The sequence below is a fragment of the Labeo rohita genome, chromosome 2 (assembly GCF_022985175.1).
Source record: "Labeo rohita strain BAU-BD-2019 chromosome 2, IGBB_LRoh.1.0, whole genome shotgun sequence".
In the NCBI taxonomy this organism is placed as follows: domain Eukaryota; kingdom Metazoa; phylum Chordata; class Actinopteri; order Cypriniformes; family Cyprinidae; genus Labeo; species Labeo rohita.
Genome location: NC_066870.1, coordinates 2,828,824 through 2,856,133, shown reverse-complemented (window position 1 = coordinate 2,856,133; position 27,310 = coordinate 2,828,824). Strand labels below are relative to the sequence as shown.

The following is a 27,310-nucleotide window of genomic DNA, read 5'->3' as shown; positions in this document are numbered from 1 at the left end:
TGGCAGAAAATAACCAATACTGTTTCCATTTTTCTACATATTGTGGTTTTTTTTTTTTTTTTTAACTGATCAACAAGTGCATGTGCAAACTAATAACAAGGTGTTATCATAAATGAACAATTATTAATGAACAACTGCAACTAGCAACTTAATTCTCGTTATATGTGCACTGCCAGACACCTTTCGTCGAGTGGGAAAATGTGCGCCTTTTTATAATTTAAGTCACGGTTGCTAAAAGTTGCAAAATAAATTTGAAAAATAACTAAATTTTTGAGGAAAAGCACCATAGTTGCTAAGTTCGTAACACTGGGTCAAGGGTCAAACGCACGAACTTGCAAATCCTTGGTTCATGAATATTAATTAGTTGCATAATAAGTTGTCCTGATTGGATAAAACAAAGTGCGGGCGCCAGAGCACACAAATACAAGCCTCATGATATATGTAACGTACTATGTATGTCTCAGATGGTTTCATTTGTCAGCTACTGGCGCCCACTCTTTCAACGTCTTTATTTTATCCAATCAGATCGGTCGACGTACACGCGACGTAATTAATATTCACGAGCCAAACCTTTAGCAGCTTGGAATGGGCAAATTTGTGCCCGGTTTAATCGCTTGATACAATGGTGCGCTGCTTAGACGCGTTTTATGAAGATACTACGTAATATTTATGTAACTCGCGCTTGGCCAAGGAGAATTTAAACGAACATGGAAGAGGTAAACAAATTATTTTGGATAAACAACAAAAGTGCTACTTAAAAAATGCCAAACATTTCTTATTTAGTCAAATAGATGTTGTTGAGCAGATGTTGGCTACGTTTTATACGTGCATTTTGTTTATATGTACTTGTTTTATGTTTTTTTTGCATTTAAATACATGTTTTTTAACGATAATCCTGTATGTAGATGTATACCTGTTTAATATTACACTGTCCTATGAGCTTAAATGTATATTTGTCAATGAACTGATGAAATTGTTTACTTTATATTTTGACTACAGGACGCATGCACCAATTTCAAATCCATAAGGGCAAAGTTTCAGGAAGAGATCCAGGTGAGGTACAGGCCTATGGTTCCTGAGAAACCCAAACGCCTCCCAACATCTGCCATAGGCCGCTCTGGTCTGATAACCATGAGCTCTTGTTCAGTTGTGGAAACCAAGACTACTAGTCAACCCCAGGTCATTTTAAGAGAAGACCTGAAAACAAACTCAGGAAAGCGGCCTGTGTCATTTCCAAGCTTTCCTATTGGAACATATGAAGTCGGTAGGTCGGGAGATGGGCATAACAGGCAGTCACTTAAAGTCCGGCATTTGCCCCTCGTGTTGCCGCTTTCGAACGACCCCAAGTACGAGTCTTCTGCTCCTCCTTCAAAGGGAATCACCTCACCTCTTAAATGCATCATGAAACCAATTCCTACACCTTTCAGCTTGACCAGAGTTTCAGTGTGTGGCAAAGAAATTGGTAAAAATGGTCTGGGGCTTTTGAAAAACAGTGGCACTTTCAATGTTCAGGCAGAAGAGTCCACCCTGAAGACCGAAGGTACAGAAGCTGTGGAGGTTGTGTCAAATCCTGTATTGCCGTGTCCTGGTCAAGATCATTCGGCTTCACCTTCACCAAATGATTCACTGACGGATTCATCTCCAGGAAGTGTTACTCATTTCTTTGACCAGCATGTCCTGAGCACGCTAGAGAAAGCCAAGAGGAAGCTCTGCCACAAGAACCTACTGGTGTGTGGCAGACCAAAGGGCTTCTACTCCAGTAAAGCACAAGTGCTTCCCACCGAAAGTCCTCCATCGCCTACTGAATCTGAAAGTTGTCACCAAGAGACTTCTCCATTTAAGATTAATGGCACATCAAACAGTAAGTTGCGAAATTGTGAAGTATTTTATGTGCATTTTCACATTTTGTTCACAAGTTCACCTTGCAAGACTGTATTTGTCTTGCACTGATTTTCTTAAACCTGTTCTTGTGCCTTAGCCACTATTTCTTTTATGGAGCTCAGTGGAGTCATGCAGACTGAAAAAGCACACAAACCACTTCCTGATCTGGCATCCCTAGGGCCTGCACCTTCAAAGCCACTTAGACCCCCACACGTGGATCTGAGCAAATATAAGACTGGATTTCATATCAGTGACCCAAGTGAAGCACTTACTATTGGTTTGTAGAAGTTCATTTACCTACCTCTCTTCTCTTTTGAGTTACTTTTCCTTAATTTTTACTTGTATATTAATTTACCTCAGATACTGTGTCTGTGAGGTTAATTACCTGTATTCACAGCCATTAAAAGGTTAAAGCATAAGCGATAACAAATAATATTAATAGGCATTAATATTCATCACATGAAATTGTTTGCCTAAGAAAACCTCACATATGGGTTAATTTTTTTTGTTTTATTTTGCTTTTTGAAAACCAAGGCTGCGCTTAAGTAATCAATGCAATAAAGCTGTAATATTGTGTAATATTATTACAATTTAAAATGAATGCTTTCTGTTTTAATATATTTTAAATGTAACTTGTTTATCCAATGGCAAAGTTGAATTTCAGCAGCCATGAGTCACATGAAATCTGTCTCCAAAAATTTTAATATGCTGATTTGCTTCTCAAGAAACATTTTTTCTTATTATCAGTATTAAACACCGCTTTTGTTACTTAATACTGAGATATTCTACTGCTCAAAAGTTTGGGGTAAGCAGTATTTAAAAAAGAAAGAAAGAAATTAATACTCAAAATTTAATAAGAATGCATTAAATTTATCAAAAGTGATAGTAAAGACATTTATGTTACAAAAGATTAAAATTTCAAATGCATTTATTTGTTGTTTGTTTCTATTCATCAAAGATTTCCTAAAAAATCATTATTACATGTTCACAAAAATATTAATATAAAACATTGATAATAAGAACTATTATTAAAAATGGATCACCTGATTTCATTTTTTCTTTCCTTCTTTACTCACTAACTTGGCTTTTTTTTTTTTTTTTTTTTGTTCTTCTCCAGAATCTGTACCTGAGTCTGAGATTTTGGCCACTGGTAATCCATCACTTGAGGACGCGAGTGTACCTCCCCCTGAATTCCCAGATTTTGACCTTTCTGTGCCAGAAGCCACAGACAGTAACGGCATAAATCTGGCGGCCCTGGATTTAGAGGCCACAGAATTTCCAGGGTTCGATTCATTGCCTCCACCACCACTGCCATATGAAGACAATGGTCTGGATTTACAGGCTGTGTTGGCTCAGCATTGTCCAAGTCATTTTGGTCCAAAGAGCATGCAGTCAGAAGATGCTCCCTGTCAGTCTTTAGAGGAGATGAGAAATGTAGGAAACTTGACGTCTACTACAGAATCCGTGGCTTCTGACCTGAGAATTAATGGATCACACACTGCCTTCAACCAAAGCAGTGAACACCAACTTCCAGCAGAAACCATGTAAAAGCAAAACGTTTTAAATATTTCTTAAATGGTTATTTAAAAATTCTAAACCGTTTGACTTTGTTTCGAACTCGCATCCTCAGTATTGTTGTGTACTTGTCATTTTAATGATATCAAGACTAATCTGACTTGCCAACAGATATGTTCTTTTTTTTTTCCTTTCAGTTCTTCTCAGCAAAGGCATTTTCATCAAACCTGTGATAATGTTTATGAGGATGTGGAAACAGTCCCCAGGTTTTCCTTTGCTCAAAGCTCTTACAAGTGTAAAGGAGCTCCTAAAAGTGAGTATTGTTTTAGCAATAATGTTTAATTTACAGAAAATTAATGGTTTGTAGAAAATTTGATTTATGTGTTTTCACTTTCAGATCCATATGCTGATAATGGCCATGTGGTGAGAGATTATCTTCCATTATTTATTAATTTATTGAACTACAGATATAGTTTAGTTTACAGTATTTAATATATAGAGTAGTTTACAGATCAATATTATGTTTTATATATTATGTAAGATGTCTTCATGACACCATGTGTGCTGGGAATTGATTTTAATAGGTGCTTAATATGAAATGGATGGTACTTAAATTTTGTTCAGAAAAGTGCAAAACTGGTTTTGGTAATCACTTTTTGATAATGGTCAAAATGTATTGCTCTAATGTGTCTTAACCAGCAAGGCTAATAGTCTTAACACAGTGTATATTGGTATTCTTTATCTCTTAATTTGTTTGACAGAAAGAAGAAACGTGGAGGAATATATGGCATGTCACTCAATGGTTTGTCAACATTTATTTCACTACAGTCTTGTCTAAAAACTGATTAATTTGTTTTCAGATGCAGTTTATTGTTTAAGAAATGAGTAAATATGTATTTTATTACCTTTTGTGTGTTCTTTTTTTTTTTTTTTTTTTTTTAATTGAAGGTCTAGTGCAGCTGAAGATCAAAATGGCCAGCATGATAGGTATTATGTTTTGTTATGATTATGGCTCTATAATGTCATTGCATATATATGCATATATATTCATATATATATATATATATATATATATATATATATATATATATATATATATATATGAATGAATGAACTATATGAAACTTCCAGCTTGTTGGAAATGCTCTTTTAATAAAAGATAATATGTATGTTAACATTTTTGTAAAAAATAAATAAAAATGAAAAATGTAAGTATTTTAGCAAATCTATATAAAATAAAATTTGCCATTATCCTTATGTAACTCGTAATGTATCTAACTGTTCAAATGCACACAAAAAAAGACAAATCTTATTCGCCAGTATAGATATATAAATTCAGAACAATGAAGATGAGTGAACTGAGTCATTCCCCATCAAAGCTTATCTATGTGTGGGAAATATGTGATTCTTTCAGAAAGAAGCAGCTGAGCCCTGAACATCATGAGGATAAAGAGCAGAAGAAGAAAGAGAAGCAGCGTTTGGAGAAAGAGAAGAAAGAACAGAAAGAGAAGGATAAAAAGAGAAATGAGATGCACAAGAAGTTTAAAGTGAGTATATGAATACTATGAATGTCAGCACAATAGATGCAGTTTCAGACTATCTGGCTTTAATTTAAAAAAGATGAGTTCACTTTTCCAGATGCCACTTGCTCTGATATCTAATGTTGTTACATTAAGTGAATGTCATTCCATTACCTTTTAGGCAGCCTATATGTCCTGACATATTTCCCATGTTTCTCAATAGATCACTGGCCTGGAAGAGCCCATGTATCACGCCAAAGTGCTGGCAGACAGCAAACTCCGAAAGTACGACCTGTCCGTCAAAAGTGGGGATCTCATCAGCATCATCCGAACGGTCAACTGCCCTAAGGGCAAATGGCTAGCCAGAGACAGCAACAACAAATGTGAGAGACTCCTGAAACACCCTTAGTCATGCAGAAACTGTATGTATGTCTTTTTCCCTCTCCACTTATTCTGTGTTCGGTTTATAGATGGCTACATATCCGTGATGAATGTGGAGCTGAACATAAAGGAGATGCTTGAGCTTGGAAAAAAGGTATCGCAGGCCGCCGGACGAGGCCAAACCGATGGAGATACCCTTAGTGTCAGCAGCAGGTAAAGAACAAAATGAACCAACAATGGACAACATGCATTATATGTCCTAACTACCAAGTTAGACCATGGATTGGCTACCTATTGTTATGTAAGTGCTATAGTCAAATTGTTCTCTTTGTTAACTGAAGACCTTACAATTGCTTATAACTTTTGACTAGTGACAAGTCAACTATCCCTGGGATATGCACATCATGTATAGTTTTTATTTCTTAACTTGGTTATGGATAATCACTATAGTGACTAAAAATACTAGCTTCCAGAAGGAATTCACTCTATTAAATAATACTGTAAGTGTTATTAATTACATCTCATGATTAAGTGGAAGACTCAGAGGTTAAAAATCAAGTAACATCCAGTAATGTCCTCTATAGTTACTAGATGTAAACTCAGACAATTTATAAATAATAGACTTCAGTCAGACACTGCACTGCAGTCCATAGCAATAGCATTAATCAGTTAGGCTCCTATATCATATAACAGAATTTGCACAGGACATCATGCCAAAAAAATGCCTGCCACTGAGTGCAAAGATGACCTGTGGGTCTAAATCGTTTAAAATGTTTTGATCTTTGCAGGTCCTCTCATCAGAATCCGGTGCTTACAAGTAGCTGTAAGTTTTTTTCTTATTTTTTTTTCTTTATACAGACAAGGTAAAAAATATTGGCACCCTTGCACTTTATTTAATTACACTATTTTCTCGAAAAATGAATTGAAATTAAAATATTGGATCACCATGATTCTTTATTTCACTGTTAATGTTACAGAGATTAGTGAATTCATGTAAATCGGAAAATAAACTAAAATTGCATTGACAAAATTTAATTAGATTCATTTGAGGGCCAGGTTATCGAACTGAAAATTTGAAGGGGGCCAAGGGGGTAGGGGCCATCCCCGATCACTTTCTGGGGAGGCCTATAAAATTATAAATTAAATTGAAATGCATATTTAGCAGTAAGATAAAGTAATATTACCAACACCAACATCTATGAAAGTTTAACATTAGTGCTACCTATCAATCAATTAAAAAAAATCTGCATCTAATCATGGTTAATCGCATATTTATATGTTGATATTGTCATCATTTCACATTGAACCTCCAAATGACTGTAGAAACAACATAAACATAGTATATTTTAAATATGTGTTTAATGGCATCTTTTTACCAAGTAGCCTATTATTAATGAAGTATTGATTCCAATACTGCTAGCGTCTTAATTATTTAATTATAGCCATTCAACATCACAGTATAATTAAATTATTTGTCATAATTGTGTGTGTTTTTGTCCGTTGAGGCGCTACTGGAGCTCTGTCCACCGAGCACGCAGCCTTTCAACTTAATTTGATAATACTTTTCGTCCAGTGTTTGCGCAGTTTCTTGCCAGAAGTTATGACCGATAACAGCGTCTTTATATTCTATTAAACTAGAGTTGTGGATATCTCATAACTCCCTCATACAAGCACTTGTCAATGCTGCTGGTCTCTGGTAGATTGTTGTTGTTCTTGCATCTCTTTCTTTTCTTTTTCGACTGGCCTGGGCCAGAGTTGCCACCTTGTGGACATTATTTAGTGCATAATTAGTGCAATAGCAATTCAAGCCATTTGTGCGACCTGCGCGTACTACTTCCTCTTGCGGATGAAGATGATTGGCAGGCCACATTGAGCCTGCGGGCCGCCAATTGAATAGCCCTGCTCTAGAGTTAATATTTGGTATAACTATCAATGATCTTCCTGTACTGGCAGTTTGTTTAACTTCTCTTGTGCTCTTAGATGGGTATCTGCTCATAATGTGTGCTTTCAGATCTCTGCAGAAGTTTTGATGGGATTTAAATTTGGAATCATTGCTGGCCACTTCAGAACAGTGCAGTGTTTTGACTTGAAAAAATTGCATTTTATAAGGGAAATCATAGAGTTTTGACACCCTTTTTTTTAACTACTACTACTAGACAGTGCCTGTAAAATTGTCTGGGCCATTTTAGGATTTTATGTCAAATGAATATTTGAAAGATTTTTTTTCTTTGTTCAGCTGCACACTCTAGTCATAAATGTGTGGATATCAAAATATGTATTAATTTTAGTTTCTGGAAGAAATTGTGACTATTTGGAGAAAAGAAAAAAAAAAAAGTACAAGGGTGCCAGTATTTTGGGCCGCAATTATAAATGTCCTGATGCATGTTAGTACTTGATCAAAAATTCAAATTCAAATTCAAATTCAAATTTATTTGTATAGCGCTTTTCACGATACATATCGTTGCAAAGCAGCTTTACACCAAATTGACATTTTTACAATATATGTAGTAGTAGCTTGATGTACATATGGTAGAGATGTGTGGTAAAGATCAATTAATGATGTAATCAAACAGACAAAGAACACTATAAATTAGTAGCAGAATACGGTAGTGCTGTATGTTTTCAGGGTTGGCATCATCTGAAGTCCTCTGTGGGGTTGGCATCATCTTTTCTTAAGTGTTCTGGATCCAGACTGGAGCTTGTGAATTCCTAGTTACCATGGGATGTCAATCAGAGAACAAATAGGAACATAATTAGCGTAGCTGCTGTTCAAACTAAGAAAAGGAAGGTTTGTTAACCAGAGCTAAAAGATTGATAATGAACATTTGATCAGATATAGCTGCAGAAAAAGTTTATGAGATGCATTATTTGAATGCTTGGCTAAAAAGATGAGTCTTTAATCTAGATTTAAACAGAGAGAGTGTGTCTGAACCCCGAACATTATCAGGAAGGCTGTTCCAGAGTTTAGGAGCCAAATGTGAAAAAGCTCTACCTCCTTTAGTGGACTTTGCTATCCTAGGTACTACCAACAGTCCAGAGTTTTGTGACCTTAGGGAGCGTGATGGATTGTAGCGTGGCAGAAGACTAGTTAGGTACGCAGGAGCTAAACCGTTAAGTGCCTTATAGGTAAGAAGTGCTATTTTGTAGCTGATGCGGAACCTAATAGGTAGCCAGTGCAGAGACTTTAAAATTGGGGTAATATGATCATATTTTCTTGACCTGGTAAGGACTCTAGCAGCTGCATTTTGGACTGTAGCTTGTTTATTGAAGATGCAGGACAACCACCTAGTAGTGCATTACAATAGTCCAGTCTAGAGGTCATGAATGTGTGAACTAGCTTTTCTGCATCAGAAACAGGTAACATGTTTCGCAGCTTGGCAATGTTTCTAAGATGGAAGAAAGCTGTTTTTGTAATTTGTAATTTGTTTTTGTAAAAAGCTGTTTTTCTGTTTTAGCTGTTTTTCTGTTTTTATGATTTTCAAAAGACAAGTTGCTGTCTAATATAACACCCAGGCTTTTGACTGTAGTGGAAGTAACAGTACATCCGTCTAGTTGTAAATTGTAAGTCAAAAGATTCTGTGTATTGTTTTTAGGTCCAATAAGTAATATCTCTGTCTTATCTGAATTTAATAGCAGAAAATTGTTGGTCATCCAATCTTTTACATTTTTAACGCACTCTGTTAACTTTGATAATTCAGAAGTTTCATCTGGTCTTGTTGAGATATATAGTTGAGTATCATCAGCATAACAATGGAAACTAATCCCGTGTTTTCTAATAATATTACCAAGGGGCAGCATGTATATTGAAAATAGTAGAGGACCTAGAACAGATCCTTGTGGCACTCCATACTTTACTGGTGATAACTGAGATGACTCCCCATTTAAATAAACAAATTGGTAGCGATCAGACAGGTAGGATCTAAACCATTTTAAAGCCTGCCCTTGGATACCTGCATAATTTTGTAGTCGATCTATTAGTATGTCATGATCTATAGTGTCGAACGCAGCATTAAGATCAAGTAAAACTAGCAGTGAGATGCAGCCTTGGTCTGACGCAAGAAGCAAGTCATTAGTGATTTTAACAAGTGCAGTTTCTGTGCTGTGATGGGGCCTGAAGCCTGACTGAAATTCTTCATAGATATCATTTTTTTGCAAGAATGAGCACAGTTGAACAGATATAACTTTCTCTAAAATTTTAGACATAAATGGAAGATTAGAAATGGGTCTATAATTTGCCAGTTCACTAGGGTCTAGTTGTGGTTTCTTAATAAGAGGCTTAATAACCGCCAGCTTGAATGGTTTAGGGACGTGACCTAAAGATAACGATGAGTTGATAATATTGAGAAGCGGTTCTTCTGCCACAGGTAACAATTCTTTTAGTAATTTAGTGGGTACGGGATCTAATAGGCATGTTGTTGGTTTAGACACAGTGATGAGTTTATTTAACTCTTCCTGTCCTATAGCGGTAAAGTACTGCAGTTTTTCTTTGGGTGCGACGAAAGAAGTTGACATATTAGATGCAGTATAATCTACATTGGTTATTGCATTTCTGATGTTATCTATTTTATCAGTGAAGAAATTCATAAAGTCATTGCTATTAAACTGTAAAGGAATATTTAGATCAGGTGGCGTCTGGTTATTTGTTAATCTAGCCACTGTGCTAAATAAAAACCTAGGATTGTTTTGGTTATTTTCTATGAGTTTGCGGAAATGCTCAGCCCTAGCAGCTTTTAAAGCCTGTCTATATCTGGACATACCGTTTTTTTTCATGCAATTCTAAAAACTTCCAAGTTAGTTTTTCTCCATTTGCGCTCAAGATTGCGAGTTTCTTTTTTGAGGGAATGGGTATTACTGTTGTACCATGGCGCAATACGTTTTTCTCTAACTTTTTTCAATTTGATGGGGGCAACAGCTTCTAACGTATCGGAGAAGATGGTGCCCATATTGCTAGTCATTTTGTCTAGATCCTGTGTATTAAGGGGTACACAGAGCAGTTGAGATAAATCAGGCAGGTTATTTGTAAATCTATCTTTGGTGGCTGGAACAATAGTTCTGCCAAGACGATAACGCGGAGCCATACAGTTAATATCAGTGATACGCAGCATGCACGATACAAGGAAATGGTCAGAAACATCATCACTTTGAGGTACGATATCTATATCAGTAAGATCAATTCCATGCGATATAATTAAATCTAGCGTATGATCAAAATGATGAGTGGGCCCAGTGACATTTTGCTTGACTCCAAAAGAGTTTATTAGGTCAGTAAACGCAAGTCCAAACGCATCATTTGTATTATCAACGTGAATGTTAAAATCTCCGACAATTAGCACTTTATCAAAATTAACCAATAGTTCTGAAAGGAATTCTGCAAATTCTTTTAGGAAATCTGTATACGGCCCTGGCGGTCTATACACAGTAGCTAAAACAAGAGATAGGAGAGATTTCTTTTGCATATCTGGCAGAGTAACATTAAGCAAAAGTATTTCAAATGAAGTAAACCTGTATCCTGTTTTCTGAGTAACACTGAAAATATCACTATATATTGTTGCAACACCACCACCACGACCACTCTGACGGGGCTCATGCTTATAATAGTAGTTTGGTGGAGTAGACCCATTTAGACCAATATAATCATTAGGTTTTAGCCAGGTTTCGGTTAAGCAGAGTACATCAAAACTATTATCTCTGATCATTTCATTCACAATAACTGCTTTGGGTGCAAGTGATCTAATGTTTAGGAGCCCAAGCTTTAAAAATGGTTTCTGTTCGTGTATTTTGCTTTTTTCTGGTTTAATTACGATCAGATTTTTTCTAGATCCTGCATTAAATTTATGTTTTGACCTCACTATTCGAGGAACAGACATAGTCTTTATAGATTGGACAGTGCAACTACTATCATTTAAGCGTTCAGAACAAAAGCCATCGTAGCAATCATTTGAGAATGTACTTATGTGAATATGGTGAATTTATTTATTTATTTTTTCCTCTGTTCTGTTCATCCAGTCTCTGATGACAGTGAAGAATGGACGTATGAAGATGACACGTTGTCGCTATCTGCTGAAAATTTGTGAGCCTGAATTTTGTTTCATAAAATTGCTTTAAACTGTGTATCTGAACTGTACACCGATCTCTAGAGTTGTATTTCTCTTTTTTTCACTTTCTAGGAGTCAGATCAAAGCTGTCTCTATGCCTGAGATGTGTAAGTGTGCGTTTTTACTTTCTCAGTGATGAGTATTGTTTGATAAGCATTTATGTTTAATCTTGGTTGCCTCTCTCTCCTCAGTTGATAGCAACTCTTCTGCTCATCATCCTTTCAATGACTGGAGTATTGAAGACGTTCAGACACAGTGAGTAGTTTGAAACTATTACTTAACTAAAACTACTTAAACACATATTATTGAATATTTGAAGACAATTCAAAGAAATATTCTATAGTAATCAAGACCAGTATATTCCCCTATGCCATATGGAAACAAATTATTATTATTATTATTATTATTATTATTATTATTATTATTTTAGATAAGGCCACTTTTCGTTATGTCTATTCAAGCAAATCCTGCATTGTATGATAATGTCTGGCCTTTAATTATGTCTCTTCATTAACTATCCCTGTGTTTGAGACAGAGAGGCAGAAAACTTCCAGTTTGCAGACATTGATCTTCTTCCTCCTCCAGCACTTTATGCTGACTCTCTGTGAGCCTATGGCATGTTTCACTGTATCGTTTGATGTTTGCAAGATCAGAATGTTTATTTCAATCACTGAAAGAAACTGGAACCAGCAATACTTGAGAGGAAAAAAAATGTGTAAGACTTACTCTTACTTTTTTTTTTTCCCTCCACAGGATGATTGCCTTCCTCTATCATTACCAACGAAATTCACATTTTTTCATGAAATGTCATTTAAACATTTAAACACTGGCCTTTAGTCTTTGAACTCATCAAATCTGATTTATACTCAAATACAAAGAGAAAAAATGCTTGTTAGATGACAACTGTAGCATTTTGGTGAAAGTTTGAAACGTGTTTCCATTGTGAGCAAGCAGTGGTAGATTGAGGATGAATAACAGACGGTGCCAGCTTAGGGGTTTTAATGAGATGGAGGTTTGGCTCTTTTTCATATGAACTATTAAAAAAGCTGAAGTCATCTATAAGGAGTTGAGTGTTTTGTACAGATAACATGCAAAACTGAAATAACCAATTTTGCATGTTGTCGATAGAAAACACCTTTAAGTTGCTTTTGTCTTTGTGTGTCTCATTGTGTGGGAATGTTGGAAGTTGGTGGTTTGATTACATGTTTGTTTATTAGTGAAAACACAACTTGTAAATGTTGGCATGGAATAAACGGATCTGTATACAGCAGTGAGTCTGACCATCTTTTTCTATTAAATGACAGCTGTAATCAACCTCTGATTAAATTTGTGAGTTAGGTCTACATTGCTGACAGTTTTATCATGTATCTGTGCTGCCACATAAAGGATATGAATATGTACATTTAAATAATCCATATATCTATGTAAATATAAAAAAAAAAAATTCTAAATAAACATACTAATTCTAATAAACATAGAAATAAATTTATGGATGAATACTTGTATACAATTTGCTATTTGGAAGTTTATTTACAAATTATAGATAATAGATTTTGTCATTGTTGGAAAAAAAAAAAAACTCGCCAAGTCCCGCCCGTCTAGATTCGCTCACAGGAAGTTGGTCCGCTCTGAATTACTTCCGACCGAAACACGGAACAACAGTGTGAACTGTGAATAAATGAATGTCCTGCAGCTGCAAATGAAACTACATTTTAACGTTTGCTGTTTCAGGGTAAGTAAACCATATACTGAGACGTTTACATACTTTAGTTTATCCGAATGTCATCACGTATTTTGCAGTTATTCTGAAATCTCCTAAAATGTGTTTTGTTCGTCGCAGGTGATGAGGAGCTAGTGTCTGCCTTCACAGGACAGTTCAGCTAAAACGCTGAATAAATCAGACTGATACTTTAGGTAATTCATCTTAATAATGGTACAGTTCTTGTTATTTTAATCGTAGTAATATCTTTTCATTTACTGATTTGCCGTAGAAGATGATTGGTGTGTTACATTTTGTGCAGACATTTCCTTTTCACTAGTAGCTTGCATTCAGTTTGACATTTCATTCAATAGATCTGATAATACGGTATAGTAATTTTCAATGAATTTACCTTTAGTTATTGCAAGCATTTTTAAAAATCTGTGCATTTTATGTCCTGGGCAATAACTATGGAATATAATGCATTTTGTACAATATATTATACAATGATAAAAGGTATGTGCCTATCCAGAAATAGACTTAAAAAAAAAAAACTGATCCTGAAAAATATTTACTGCCTGGTTGTTGAAGACTTCAACACTGATGTTCAAATGTTGAAAGTCCTTATAGAGTGTTTTTCTGTATTTTTAAGATGTAAAATATATATATATATATATATATATAATTTTTTTTTTTTTTTTTTTTCTTTCATTTATTAGGTCTATTGACGCAGAGCAGTAAGTTATCATCATGGGTCTGTTGTCTGACCCGAATCGCAGAAAAGCCCTGACCAACCTCCTGACCCGCCTCAACACACCCATATGGTAGGCGTTTCACCTTTAAAATCGCAACTTCATCAACCTTGTGTTAACCTGGCACACTGCGGCATCTTCTTATGTTCCTTATTTGTTCCTCTGCTTGTTTTTAATTCCTGTCATTCAGTACGGTGTGCTACCTGGCGGCCATCGTGTGGTTCATGGGTCTGGCGTTTGAGCCCTTCACCCTACGCACGTACATGTCAGAGAATGCCATGGGTTCCACCATGGTGGAGGAGCGCTTCTCCGCTGGGGAACGAGCGCTGTCCATCGCAAAGGAGTTTGATGCTCACAAAAGAAAGGCGGGGTGAGCAGAACATAGAAGCCGTTGCAGTCTCTGAGCGCTTGAAGTATAATTAAAGCAGGTTTCTTGATGAAGTCAGAAATGATCCTGATTTGTCTCTCCAGTGGGATGCCGGTGGAGTGGTTAGTTAAGAGCATGCAGGCCAGAGGACTGGAAGTGTTCACTCAGAGTTTCTCCCGTAAGCTGCCCTTCCCTGATGAGAACAAAGAAAGATATGTGAGTTTCTGTGCTGCCTTTCTGTGTTATTGCAATCACTTTTCAACCTTACATAATGCATAACAGCTGTATTGACTGTGAGCTGTTTTTTTGCAGTAGTGTGCATGATCTGATTTTGTTACTTTTTTGGGGGTGGGGGGAAAGAAAGAAATTGATATGTAGACATTTAGCAGAATTCAAGACGGAAGTCGTTTGCATGCTTTAATGTATTAGGAGTGAAATAAAACTAAAGAAAGAACAAGAACAAAGTATATATGTTTTGGCCTGTTTTATTCAGATGGTTCATGGTACGAATGTGTACGGGATCTTGCGAGCTCCTCGCGCTCCTCGGACAGAGGCTCTCGTCATCACGGCTCCCTGCAGTCCTGGAAACAGCAACAACCAAGCGGTCGGTCTGCTGCTGGCTCTCGCACAGTATTTCAGGAGTAAGACACTTTATAAGCACATCCTGTCAACATACTCAACACTTATTTCAATCTGTGTTGCATGGGGACGTTACAAAACTACCTTTTGCATTTAAAGTTTTGATCTGGCAAATTCAGGAATTTTTCCATGTCATATTTTGAAAATTCCTTGTGTTTTGCAAATTCCCAGTCATTGCATTAAGATTTATTTCAATGAATGTCTGATGGCTGAATGTACATGTGTCCGTTATGCAATGAGAAGCTTTCAGTTTTAGACTCAGACTAGTCTAAAAAATAGGTCTGGTAATCCATTTGAAGTCTGCCTAAAATCCTGGATATTACCTAATTATAATAATAATAATACTTATTATTATTATTATTATTATTATTATTGTTATTAAAAAATAATAGTAATACAAATAAAATGTAAAATTTAAATTAAATTATTTTTTAAATTAAATTTAAGTTTTTATATAAAATATTCACATTAGTGTAATGCACTAAAATGTATGTAAATTTCACAACAACTTTTTAAAGTATTAAGAAGTGTTCTGTGTTGGTTTTTTTTGTTTTTGTTTTTTTTATAGCACCACCTGGTGTTTAATTGGCACCAGTTTGTACATGCATGTGTCCTTTCATATTATTAAGTTTTGAGAAAATTGGACTTTTGTTTTTTTTTGTTTTTTTTTCCCAAGAACCTTTTTAAAAATTTAATAATTGTAACTAAATGGAATAATAAATCTATATGCAGAAATTATGTCATTTTCATAACTATTTATTAATTATCTTGGGAACACTTTTTTTTTTCCCCATTTATGCATTTATTTATTTATTTATTTATTTTTGACCAAAAAATACTCCTGCACTAAATCTGGGAGGAAAAAAGTCATGAACAAATGGTTAAAATTAATTAATAAAATAAAATAAATAAATCTAGCTGTTTATGTAAAAGAAGGCACTCTGACTACTTAAATTATAGATGGATTCATTATGGAGTCATTATGATAATTGTAATACATTGATAATAGTACTTGATTAAGATTTTGCTGAATGCTTCAGTTGGATAAACCGCCTATGACTAGTTCACAAATCAAATACTGTGGATTTGTCCTAGATGGAAGTAAATTCAGAGTGATAGATTTTGTTTGCCTCGATGCAAGGACTCCAGTTATGTAAGACATTTGAGTCTGAACCTTACCGTTGAGGAGTTTTGTTTTAGTTATAGGAGTTTTGTCCACTTCTTCCCCACAGATCAGATTTACTGGGCCAAAGACATCATATTCTTAGTGAATGAGCACGATCTGATCGGCATGCAGGCCTGGCTGGAAGGCTACCACCACACTAACATTACAGGTGAAACATACTGCTTTATTGTGGAATCAGAAAATGAAAAATTACCTAATAACCCAATTTCCTAATTTTCACTCATTCTATCCCTTTTCTAGAGTAAATTGCCAGTTCTGTCTGTTGTTATGTTTTCGGTTCTCTCTTTTATTCAGGAATGGATTACTCGCCACTGCAGGGTCGTGCAGGGTCAATTCAAGCTGCCCTCTCATTGGAGCTCAGCAGTGATGTCATTACCAGCCTGGACCTGATTTTAGAAGGACTTAACGGTCAGCTGCCCAACCTGGACCTGGCCAATCTCTTCTATGCTTTCTGTCAGAAGTTAGGAGTCCTGTGCACCATTCAGGGAAAGGTAGGCCTGTCAGATAAAATGATCAATCACACATTACAAAACAGTCAGCCACAAAAGCATGCAACATATACACATATCTGAGAATGCAAATTATCTCAGGAGGGACTTGAGTTAAATGTTAGATGCTTTTCAGTTTTTCAGTTTTGTGATGGCAATTTTCTAGCCCAAAAGCTGTCCAAAACCCATTTATTCTAAGAAAACAACACCCAAAACATTCACTGCCAAAATAATGTGATTTAGAATGTGATTAGAAAAATACAAAAGAAAGGGAAAAAATGATCAGTAGCAAAAACAGTAGAATTAGCAAATATGTTTCTACCCAAATAGGTAGAAAAGTATGTCAAATATTTACAAACGGCAGTCAAGAAATTAACAGACCTTAACCTTAACATGCATAGTTTTCAATGTCAACAGCCAAACAAGCAAATTCAAGTGTAGACAGTAAAACCCAGCATAAGTTATAGAACAAGCAAACATTTTGGTTTGATAGTAGTAAGCTGATGCACACAGCGTAACAGCTGAAAATCAAAAGAATGACAATAGCAATAGCAATCTTACCTTCAGAACAAGCCACAGTTTAAGAGTTTCCCACTCACTTTCCCACTCTCTACTGTAGCTACTGTTCATATTTATGCCACTTACATAGCAATCACTTTAAAATACATCTGCAAATTCAAAATCTGATCCTTTATCGTGATGATAACCTGTCACTCATGAATCATCACGTCTTGCTATTACTCTGAATTGGCTGAAAGTGTCTCTCTTCGTACGTGTGTTTAGTAATGTCATCATGACTGATTGAATAGAGTTCATGCACACTTTGGTTTTGTTTGTTAACCAGTTAGCCTATAAAATGTAAATGTTGAGAACCACTATATTAATCCTAAACAAGCCCAAATTTGGTCCTCAGGCCAAACTGATTCTGACCCGCACAATCAAAATCAAAACGACACACTTGTTAATCGTTTCATCATTGCCGTTGCTTGTGTTTTAGCTCCAGAGGAATGACTGGGACACCGCTGAGGGCTACACTCACGCGGCGCAGACCATGATGCTGATGGTGTTGAAACAAGCTTGCGGACGGTCCTGGGGTGATCACGGCCTCTTCCTCCGGTATCACATCGAAGCCGCTTCTATTCGAGGCATCAACAGTTTTAGACACTACAAGATGGACGCCACCACCATTGGCAGGTTGGTTTTGTGTTACACAAGAAATCAGCTGTGATATTGAAATCAGCACATGGGGGAAAATACACATCCATTTTACTTTAAAGAGCCATGATCAGTGCTTTTATAAGTCAAACAAGTTTTGAACTTTTTATGATCATGCATTCTTTTAATTCAGCCCTTCTTTTATTTCATTGTTTGGCAGGTTGCTGGAGGGAATGGTCCGTAAACTCAACAATCTCCTGGAGCGTCTTCATCAGTCATATTTCTTCTACCTCTTGCCTTCTCTCTCTCGGTTTGTCTCCATTGGCTACTATATGCCGGCGTTTGGCCTCCTAGCTGTCATCTTACTGCTTCGAGTATCCTTTTCACTCATGGGTTGCTTCAAATTGTTTAATGCAATGAAGTAAAAGTCATATTTAAAAACAAATCAAGGCCAGATTTTTTTTTTTTTTTTTTTTTTTTTTTTACAGACTTTAAGTATGAGAAAGACAAAACTCTTATTAATGCATAGTAATATTTACCTACATTGTAAGAAATGTGTTTTTTGGACATGGAGTATTAAATGAATCATTGATTCACTGATGAATCAATCATTGAATCAAATGCTAATGTGTTTGTTAGAATCCTTAATTCGACTGCAGGCGCTGGATCTCTGGGTTCATCTGGGAACATCTGCTCTGACAGCAGTGGATGGAGTTGGTGAAGCAGAGCAAGTAAGTTATATGTTGTGTAATGATGGTATTTGATTAATGTTTTAAACAGGAGAGTAAATTATATTTCAGGATGTTTGAAATAAAGTAAAGCATCTGTATCTTTGTCTGCATTACATCATTTGTATTTATTACATACGCTGCCCTTCTAAAAGGTTACCAAGAATGAAAACAATCAATAAATTTACGGCAAGAAATGATTTTCTTACTTAAAACTTTTGTCTTGTTTTCCTGTATAAATATCTAAACATTCCTGAATCAAGATGCATTTACTTGAGAAGCAAAGAGTTGTTTTCTAAAATATTTATAAAAATTATGAATACAAGACAAAAATACTTACAATAAAATATTTTTTTTTTGCAGTGTTCCCGTTAATGTTCATACAATACAAGTTAGCAAATGATAGAATAACCTGAAAACCCACTGCAAACTCGCACCGAGGTCTTGCTCCGTTCTGCTTAGAAATTCCCACTTTTCATGATCCAATCAGTTGCCCATGAATAAAATCATGCCCTGCCTATTTTTATTATTATTATTCATTTCTTTTTTTATGTTTCACTATAAAATGCCACATGATGAAAGTAAAATTGTTGCTTGCTGACTTTAATGCTTGTGCTGTGTTGAAAATCCTTATACCTAGTTTGGTCAAAAATGACAGCCCTTTAAAAATTGCAATTTTAAATCTCTTATTATGCTATATTATCACCAGATCTTAGATCCAGTCTTTTTGTCAACATGCTTTCTTTTATTTAGCACAGGTTTTGTATTTGTTTTTTAAACTGATTTATCATAGACCTCACTAATCTGAGTTTATGCACCTCAGTTTTTGAGTGAACATTGCCAAAATAATCCACAAATAATGCTTGTTTTACTCAAAAACTGAAGCACATAAGCTCAGATCAGTGAGGCCTATGATCAGTCAGGTACAAAAAGAAATACAAAACTTGTGCTAATTGGGAAAAACTTAAACCCATAAAAGAGTGTCAAAAATCCTTATAAGTGTACAAAAAATGTAATTATACCCTGTGTGAGAAAAGCCAATTAAGTTTTAGTCCAATGTGACAGCATTAACTTGTATTTTTTGGAAGAAGAAAATCCTGGAACACAGCATAAGGGTTAATTATGTTTATTTTTATTAAAACAAATGAAGAAATATAATTAAGATCTGATTCAGTAATAGAAGCCCAGTTTCTCATTGCATATGTTCCTGCATAACATTTGTTTTCTCCATTTCTCTGCAGCCGTCCAGTCCGGGTGTGTTGACGGTGTTGACCCCAGTGGTGATTAGTCACCTGACCGGTGTGGCGCTGTATCTGCTACCTGTTCATCTGCAGGAAATGGCTGTGGAGCACTTCCCTGTGTCTGAAACCGAAGCTGTGGTGCTCACTGCTATTGCCATCTATACTGCCGGCCTAGCCCTGCCGCACAACACACAACGGTACACACACAAACTCGTTCTAATGTGGTTTATATTGTGTCAAATGTTTATTTGCTAACATGAATCATTTGTCTGTGGCAGGTTGTTGTCTGGAGAGGGAACAGAGCAGGGCTGGAAAGTGCTGAAACTGACAGCTTTGCTGTATCTAGCGGTGTTGTTGGGCTGCACAGCCCTCATTAACTTCTCTCTGGGATTCATCCTGGCGGTTACACTGGTGCCGATCACCGCCAGCATCACGCCGCACATGCCCAAGTATGCACATTTAAACCAATAACAATTTGTTTTATCTCAATATTAGCAAATCGGTAACATTTTACAGTAAAATTGTATTTATTAACCTTAATTAACTACATTAGTTACCATGAACAATAAGCATCAAGGCCAATTCAAGGCTCGTTGCAAACAATTTTTTTCCAAAAAAAATCCTCTGTTGTATGGTGTCATTACGATTATTTAACTGCTCCCAATCAAGACGAAGCATCCCCAGACTGTTTGATATTTAGGATTCTTGATCGGGCTGCCTCTAACGTAAAACCTGCGATAACCAGTGAGGGCAAGCAAGCGTCATTTACCCGGACGTTGCGTGGTTTTAGCTGTTTTTTCAGTAGGGGGACTTGTTAGGTTTGCTATAGCAATAGACAGCTTAAAAACACTGCAAGTCTCATTGTATAAAGTTTTCAACCCCCCAATGAAAGTCTATGGGATTTTTAATGGTTTTGATAGTCTGGTTTATGAAAACCATAAGTCGGATCAGTTAGAAAAGAGATGGCAACCTGAGTAAGACGGATCTGAAGGTCTGACCCAAGTTTGGTGGTTATAGCTTTAAAATTCTGATACACTTTAAAAAAAATATTCTAAAGATACACTTTTGTCTCTGAAGAAGTAGTAGTTTAAGTAGGATTTCAGTTGGCTTTCTCAACTCAAAAAACAAAACAAAAAAATGGCTAAAACCAGCCTAGGCTTATCGGCTGGTCTTAGCTGGTTTAAGATGGAAGTAGCTGGTTTTAGCTGGCCTCCCCCATAGATGTGTATAGATGCCTCATTTGACTGCTCGAAACATGTTGGTGCATCTACCATCTTGGAACGGTCAACTTGACATTATTCACCATACTATAGGTTCACAGACCAATGGCTGTGCACGATCGTGGCATTTGGAATATGGGGGATGGCTTATATATAGCAGCCCATACAAACGGTCGCTAATGAGGCATCTACGTGTATATATCTATGGGTCTCCCAGCCTGACCAGCAAAGGAAGTGGGCAAAACCCTCTAAAACCAGCCGGCTGACCTGCTAAGACCAGGCTGGATGACCAGGCTTGGCTTCCCTGCTGAAAAAAAAAAACAGCTAAAACCAGCCTCAGCAGAGAAGCCAAGCTACATATTGTTTAGTACAGTCAATTTTCTTAAGCGTAAACTTCTAAAACTTTTTTTTTTACAGTTTAATTTTTTTAAATGCTTTCACTTCAGCAATAATCTGCTGGGTGTCTTTAATAAAAAAAAAAAAAAGAGATCAAGCATTCGTAAATTCAGAAAGGGGGGGTGACAATTGACAAGTTAAGGATTGATCATTTGTGAGAAACAGTCTCAGTGTCCTTACTGTAGGACAAAGTGCTATTGATTCTATATATAATAAAATACTGAGTACATTGACTCATATGAGCATAGTGTTTGTCACACACATTCTGCCGTACTCATGTTACATCTCGATTTGATTGCGGTCTGTGGTCAGTGATATCACAGTGTGAAACTCTGCCTGTGGTCTCATGTTTATATTATCCTCTAATATCTCTTCCTGTGTGTTCGTTCTCTCTGTTAGATCTCTGTGCGCTCTGGCCATGGTGCTGCTCAGTCCCGCCTTCACCATCCTCTACTGCGTCTTCATCTACCAGGAGCTCATCGAAGTGCCCGTCAGCATCAGCGAAGGCTGGATGCTCTTCCTGTCGGTCATCTCGCAGGGCATTCTCGATCACACTCTCTACGGATCGCTCGTGTATCCGCTCTTAGCCCTGTTCATTTATCCCTGCTGGCTAATGTTCTGGAACATTCTTTTCTGGAACTAACATTTCTCAAGTGTCTCAAGTAGCTTCTGATGGAGCTGTTTCTGAATTGAATCCCACTTTGTGCCAATCATAGAGTTACTGTCCATCCGTGGACGTTGTCTGCTGTTAGGGGTTGGCGTAAGGAAGATCTATGAGGACGTCAGGCCCAAAGAGAAATAAAGAGGATTTAATGGTGTGGCTTCAACGGTAAGAGTACTTTGGTCCAAGTATTGAGTGTTTCAGGGGGTTTGGGAATGGGTTTGCATGAAGACATACATAAGACACAAATAATGAATTATTATAAGAAAGCAGAAATGTTCAAATTCATTAGAAAAGAAATTCAATATCATTTCCAGATGTGTGGGTCATGGTTCATTTTTATGTTATTTAACAAAAAAGGCTTTGCGTAGTTTGGCATTCTGAACACGGGAACTAGAAGCTTATATTTGATATTGTTTAAAACTAAAAATTGCACAAAAGGATTGTTTGTTTAATTCAAAATGAAGCCCTTGCAATTTAATTCTTTGTGGACATTACAAAAGGTGGAAATGAGAACGTTCAACCTTAAAGAGCAAGTTTCCAAGACTTATTTTCATTTTTTTTTTCAGGCAACACTGTATTCATATATTCTGATGAATTGTGCACAAATGTTTTTGATTGTTAAATGTGATTAAAATAACTTAAAATTATAAGCAAAGTGTCAGATTTACTGCCGCTTAATTATTTGTGTGCATTTATATTAAATCAAACCTTCCCACATCTTAAGTGTTAATGAATTAATAATATTAATAAAGCTTTCATAAAATATCAGTTTGAATTCTAATACAAAAATGTATAACATCCACATTTAATATTACATTGCTATATATTATTGACTCAGGTATTAATGAATTAATAATAATAATAATAATAATAATAATAATAATAATAATAATAAAACCTTTATAACATTATAAAAACAAGAGTTTGAACATTAATACAAAATAAATGTAACATCCAAATTTAATATTATATCACTATATGTTATTGTCTAGCATCTATTTTATTTATATATATATATATATATATATATTAGTATATTATCTGTAATTTCAGCTGCAGTTATGAAGAGCTTTGTAAATATGATATGAAAAAAGAAAAAAGTTTTAATGTATGATATTATGGTCTTTTCGTAGGTCATAAACAAGAACTGTCCATGTTATGAGATGTAAGGGAGCAAAATAAGCCCAAAAGGGAAATGTTTATAATTATGATCAATAAAAAATGTTTGGATCAAGTAACTGATTTGGGGAATTCTTTACAGACTTGTTGTCAGAGATCCACCGAATGTTTAGTGAGAACATCTGTAGATCATAGAGGGAGATTATTTTTCTGGCCATACAGTGCATGTTATTAGGCATGTTGATATTCTGGTCATTTTTCTTTTTCAGTCACATTTTACCAATTCCAAACTAAATCAATCTTAATAATTACTATACATTTTTTCATTTAATCATTTACAAGTGATGATATATAATTGTCCATGAAGGCTGGAAGTGAAAAACTCCTTATATTCAGGTGTGCACAATTATTAGGTATGTTTTCTTTTACAGATAAAATGAGCCAAAAGAGAAAATTAACTCAGACTGAAAAGTCAAATATTATTAAATGCCCATGAGAAGGATGCAATACTAGAATTTGCAAAGTTAAAGAAGAAGTCCACTTCCAAAACTAAGATTCCCATGCAATTTACTCACCCCCTTGTCTTCTAAGGTGTTTGTCTTTTTTTTTTTTCTTCAGTTGTAAAGAAATTGTTTTTTGGAAATTGGAAAACATTTCTGCAATTTTCTCCATATAATGGACTGATTTTTGAACTTCCAAAATGCAGTTTAAATGCAGATTCAAACGGTCCCAGCTGAGGAAGGGTCTTATCTAGTGAAATGTTCGGTTATATTCATTAAAAAAATACAATTTATATACTTTTTAATGTCAAACCCTCATCTTGTCTTGCTCTGTGTATTCTGACTCAGGACAGTTAGGGTATGTTGAAAAACTCCAATCGTATTTTTCTCACTCAACTTCAAAAATCATTTCAAAATCACCCTACATCGCTGCAGAAGTACCGACACAGTCTTTGCAAAGTGAACATGCAAAGAATATCAAACACCCTTAACAAAAAAGGTAAAACGGCGAAATAGGACTATTTTGAAGTTGAGGGAGAACATGAGCATGGCATACACTAACTGTCATGAACCGGAACAAAAACAGTCCAGGCAGAGTAAGACAAGACGAGAGTTTGACATTAAAAAGTATATAAATTGTATTATTTTTATGAAAATAAACAATTGTTTCGCTAGATAAGACTCTTCTTCTTTGGCTGGGATCGTTTACAACCACATTTGGGATCGTTTGAAGCCGCATTTAAACTGCATTTTGGAAGTTCAAACTTGGGGCACCATATCAGTCCACTATATGGAGAAAAATCCTGAAATGTTTTCTTCAAAAAACATAATTTCTTTACGACTGAAGAAAGAAAGACATGAATATCTTGGATGACAAGGGGGTGAGTTCATTAAATGTGAATCTTTGTTTTGGAAGTGGACTTCTCCTTTAAGGCATGACCTTAAAAAATGCGAAATGCTCATTGGATCAGCACAGTCAAAAACAAACAAACAAAACAAAACAAAAAAAAACAGGTGGAGAAGAAAAGATACATTAACTGCAAAAGAATTAAGAATTAAGGGAAAGAATTAGGTGTGACACCATCAGGAACCATTTATTATCCAGCGCCACCATTTTCCAGAACTGCAGCTTACCTGGAGTCTTCAGAAGTGCAATGTGTCAGGTTCTCAGAGACTTTGCTTGGGTAAAAAATACTAAAAATGACCCCCACTTAATAAGAATAACATGCTGAAGTGTTGTGAAGTGTGTTTTTTTTTTTTTTTTAAATAGGCTTTATAGACAGATAAGTTGAGCGTGACTCTTGAAGGACCAGCATCACATCCTCTTAAACTACTCTTTCAAGAATTTATCTTCCAGAATATGGCAGTAAGTTTTGGGAGTTCATTTTTAGTCTTATCTCCTATCCTGAAAAGTCTGTCTTGCAGAGACTAAAAATGAACTCCCAAAACAGTTCATGTGTGTCTTTTCTTCTCCAGTTGTTTTTTTCTGACTGTGCTGACCCAATGAGCATTTAGCTGTCCAATGGTCATGCCTTAATTTTGCATGTTCTTGTATTGCATTAGTATTGCATCCCTCTCATGGGCATTTCATAATTTTTGACTTTTCAGTCTGAGTTAAATCTTTTTTTGGCCCATTTATTGGTCAAATGTGCTTGGGGGGGAAAAAGAAAAAAATGACCAGAATATCTGCGTGCCTAATAATTATGCATGAACTGTAGATAATATCTTAATACTGATCCAACAAAGCATTCAAACTATTTTTACGCACACACACATACACACTGTGTAGCATTGGACAAAGTGCACAACGTTATGGCAGTATTTGAAATTCAGCAGACCGGCAGCGTTTAACTAACTTTTAGTTTCTTAATTCTAACATGCTTTAGTGAAAAGTGATGGCTGATACATTATATACCTGTAGTATTCATGTACTTCTCTGTTATTTCATGTTAGGGTGCACATACAGGGAAGAACAGGACAAAAAGGTGTTTTTAAATATTTTTATACTTTCTGGCACTCTTAAAAACAGCCCGTCTGAGCCGTAATGCCACAAACCTAATATTTAGTGCACAAGCACCAAATTAATTGCATGCACCAGTCTATCCACTGCCAAACTCATCAGAATCCAAAGCGGTTCAAATTCATGGCCCCAAAGCATCCATTGGGGCTGACAAGGAGAGACTGTCAAAAGCAACCAATCATGAAAAATGAATGTTTGGTAGCATAAAGCATCAAATCTATTGCATGCACTTGTCTGCATATACAAGCCAAAAGTGGTTTGCATAGGGAGCTTCTGGACTTTAACACGACTCCTCACGTGCCACTCCAACCAGTGAAAGCGCTGCACATGCAGAGAGAACACAAGCCTAAGGCTCACATATTCTGCTTGTTTTCTTAAGTAGAAGCAAGTCTAGAGTGAGATAATTATTCTAAACACGTGTAAATACAGATTAAGCCACAGAAATAGCCTCCCATGGCATAGAATGTTTTAAATGCTCACATGCAAATTTAAGCAATCACTGATGAGATGTAAAATTGTTGTAAGTTTATACACTATAGGGCATTACTTCGAAGCTGATAATAATGATGACGCTGATGAAATGATGACGCTGTTCTTGCTGTTAACTAGTTTCAGGATAAAAACAAGTAACTGCAAGTTTCTTCTGCTTTTCTTGTCTGTTTTCTTTTCCATCCACCTTTTTCTGAACGTGGAAGTTTGGCCCGACTGGAGCCGTGCTTTACATTTCTGGTCTCTGATGTTTCAAGTCAAATGAACATTTTCTGAGCTGATAATATAACGTTAAACCTGCACACATTGTTATATTTAAATGTAATAAAGTTTCAATTCAGACGTTTTTTTTTTTTTTTTAACACCATTTTAACATGGATTTCTATGGAGCACTCAAGTGAAAGTTAGAAGAACTGTTTGGTTACCAACATTCTTCAGAATATCTTCTTTTGTGTTCAACAGAAGAAGCTCGTACAGGTTTGGAACAACTTGAGGATGAGTAAATGATCACAGATTTTTATATATATATTTTTTAATTTTCTACAAGTGGTGACTTTTCCATTAAAAAGGATGCACACTTCTCACATGCTGTTCTTTTTCAATTATTGATCAATTGTAAGCATGCAGAAAACTGGAGATTTAAAAAAAATGACACTGGGTTAACAAGTGTAATTAAAAAAAAAAAAAGTTAAAGTAAAGTGCTTTTTATAAATATGTATTTAATGGACACAATATTGGGTTATATATTATAATGTTTTTGGACAATCTCTGAACATCCCTCTCATTTATGAGAGGTACTTGTTCAGAATAAAACAATATAAATTCACTATTCTTTGGCAATATGTGCCTGTTTAGTTTGGCTGTGCTGCTAAAACAAACGTGTTCTTCAGGGTTAATGCAAATCCGCTCAGGAATGTCATAAAAACAGAAAGCCCTTCATTTGTGCTGCAGCAACAAAACCCTTTATGCTTGTGTGACCTCACAGGTTATAAAACCTACAAAAACAAAATAAGCAGCACTGGCTTAAAATAGGCATAAAAATAGATTTATTTAATACATGAGACCTTTTTTTCTCATTCCGAGAGGGAAGAAAACTTGCCCTTGAAAGACTTAGAATGGGACGTTTGTTAACATTTTTATTGTAGTCATTTGTCAAATCACATGAAGACTGACAGATCTCACACGTGTGATGCAGTCAACATGAGATCTCATGTTTAAAGCATTAGTTTTGGCTGCTAGACTGATTTATTGTGGC

General features: G+C 35.8%; 2 protein-coding genes across 4 annotated transcripts; both read left to right on the top strand.

Annotated features, from left to right (window-relative positions):
• The first annotated feature begins 562 nt into the window (after positions 1-562).
• si:ch211-188c16.1 (uncharacterized protein LOC562677 homolog) lies at positions 563-12,647 on the top strand. 3 transcript variants are annotated; one of them, XM_051096759.1, is made up of 17 exons: positions 563-716; positions 1,000-1,861; positions 1,979-2,158; positions 2,999-3,425; positions 3,594-3,709; positions 3,794-3,819; positions 4,158-4,198; positions 4,345-4,383; positions 4,811-4,943; positions 5,140-5,299; positions 5,387-5,510; positions 6,086-6,120; positions 11,304-11,367; positions 11,465-11,499; positions 11,584-11,647; positions 11,928-11,996; positions 12,146-12,647. In XM_051096759.1, exons 1-17 carry the CDS (start codon positions 708-710, stop codon positions 12,213-12,215), a joined length of 2,454 nt encoding a protein of 817 aa, XP_050952716.1. In that variant the 5' UTR covers positions 563-707; the 3' UTR covers positions 12,216-12,647. The 3 variants fall into 3 exon arrangements, with proteins under 3 accessions (XP_050952716.1, XP_050952733.1, XP_050952723.1); XM_051096776.1 differs by having other exon boundaries at positions 11,928-12,007; XM_051096766.1 differs by having other exon boundaries at positions 11,928-12,647.
• A 377-nt stretch (positions 12,648-13,024) lies between these two features.
• gpaa1 (glycosylphosphatidylinositol anchor attachment 1) lies at positions 13,025-22,490 on the top strand. Its single transcript, XM_051096748.1, has 14 exons — positions 13,025-13,124; positions 13,233-13,306; positions 13,811-13,915; positions 14,034-14,213; positions 14,315-14,426; positions 14,704-14,851; positions 16,082-16,183; positions 16,330-16,526; positions 17,521-17,717; positions 17,899-18,052; positions 18,338-18,409; positions 19,648-19,844; positions 19,926-20,096; positions 21,663-22,490. The coding sequence occupies exons 3-14, from the start codon at positions 13,842-13,844 to the stop codon at positions 21,904-21,906; spliced, it is 1,848 nt and encodes a 615-aa protein (XP_050952705.1). The 5' UTR covers positions 13,025-13,124; positions 13,233-13,306; positions 13,811-13,841; the 3' UTR covers positions 21,907-22,490.
• Positions 22,491-27,310: the final 4,820 nt, after the last annotated feature.

Coding starts and splice junctions, on each gene's coding strand:
- si:ch211-188c16.1 (XM_051096759.1), top strand. Junction 1,862..1,978: donor GATTAATGGCACATCAAACA/GTAAGTTGCGAA, acceptor CTTGTGCCTTAG/CCACTATTTCTTTTATGGAG. Junction 11,368..11,464: donor TCGCTATCTGCTGAAAATTT/GTGAGCCTGAAT, acceptor TTCACTTTCTAG/GAGTCAGATCAAAGCTGTCT.
- gpaa1 (XM_051096748.1), top strand. CDS start 13,842: ATGGGTCTGTTGTCTGACCCGAATCGCAGAAAAGCCCTGACCAACCTC. Junction 13,916..14,033: donor CGCCTCAACACACCCATATG/GTAGGCGTTTCA, acceptor CCTGTCATTCAG/TACGGTGTGCTACCTGGCGG. Junction 18,410..19,647: donor GAGTTGGTGAAGCAGAGCAA/GTAAGTTATATG, acceptor ATTTCTCTGCAG/CCGTCCAGTCCGGGTGTGTT.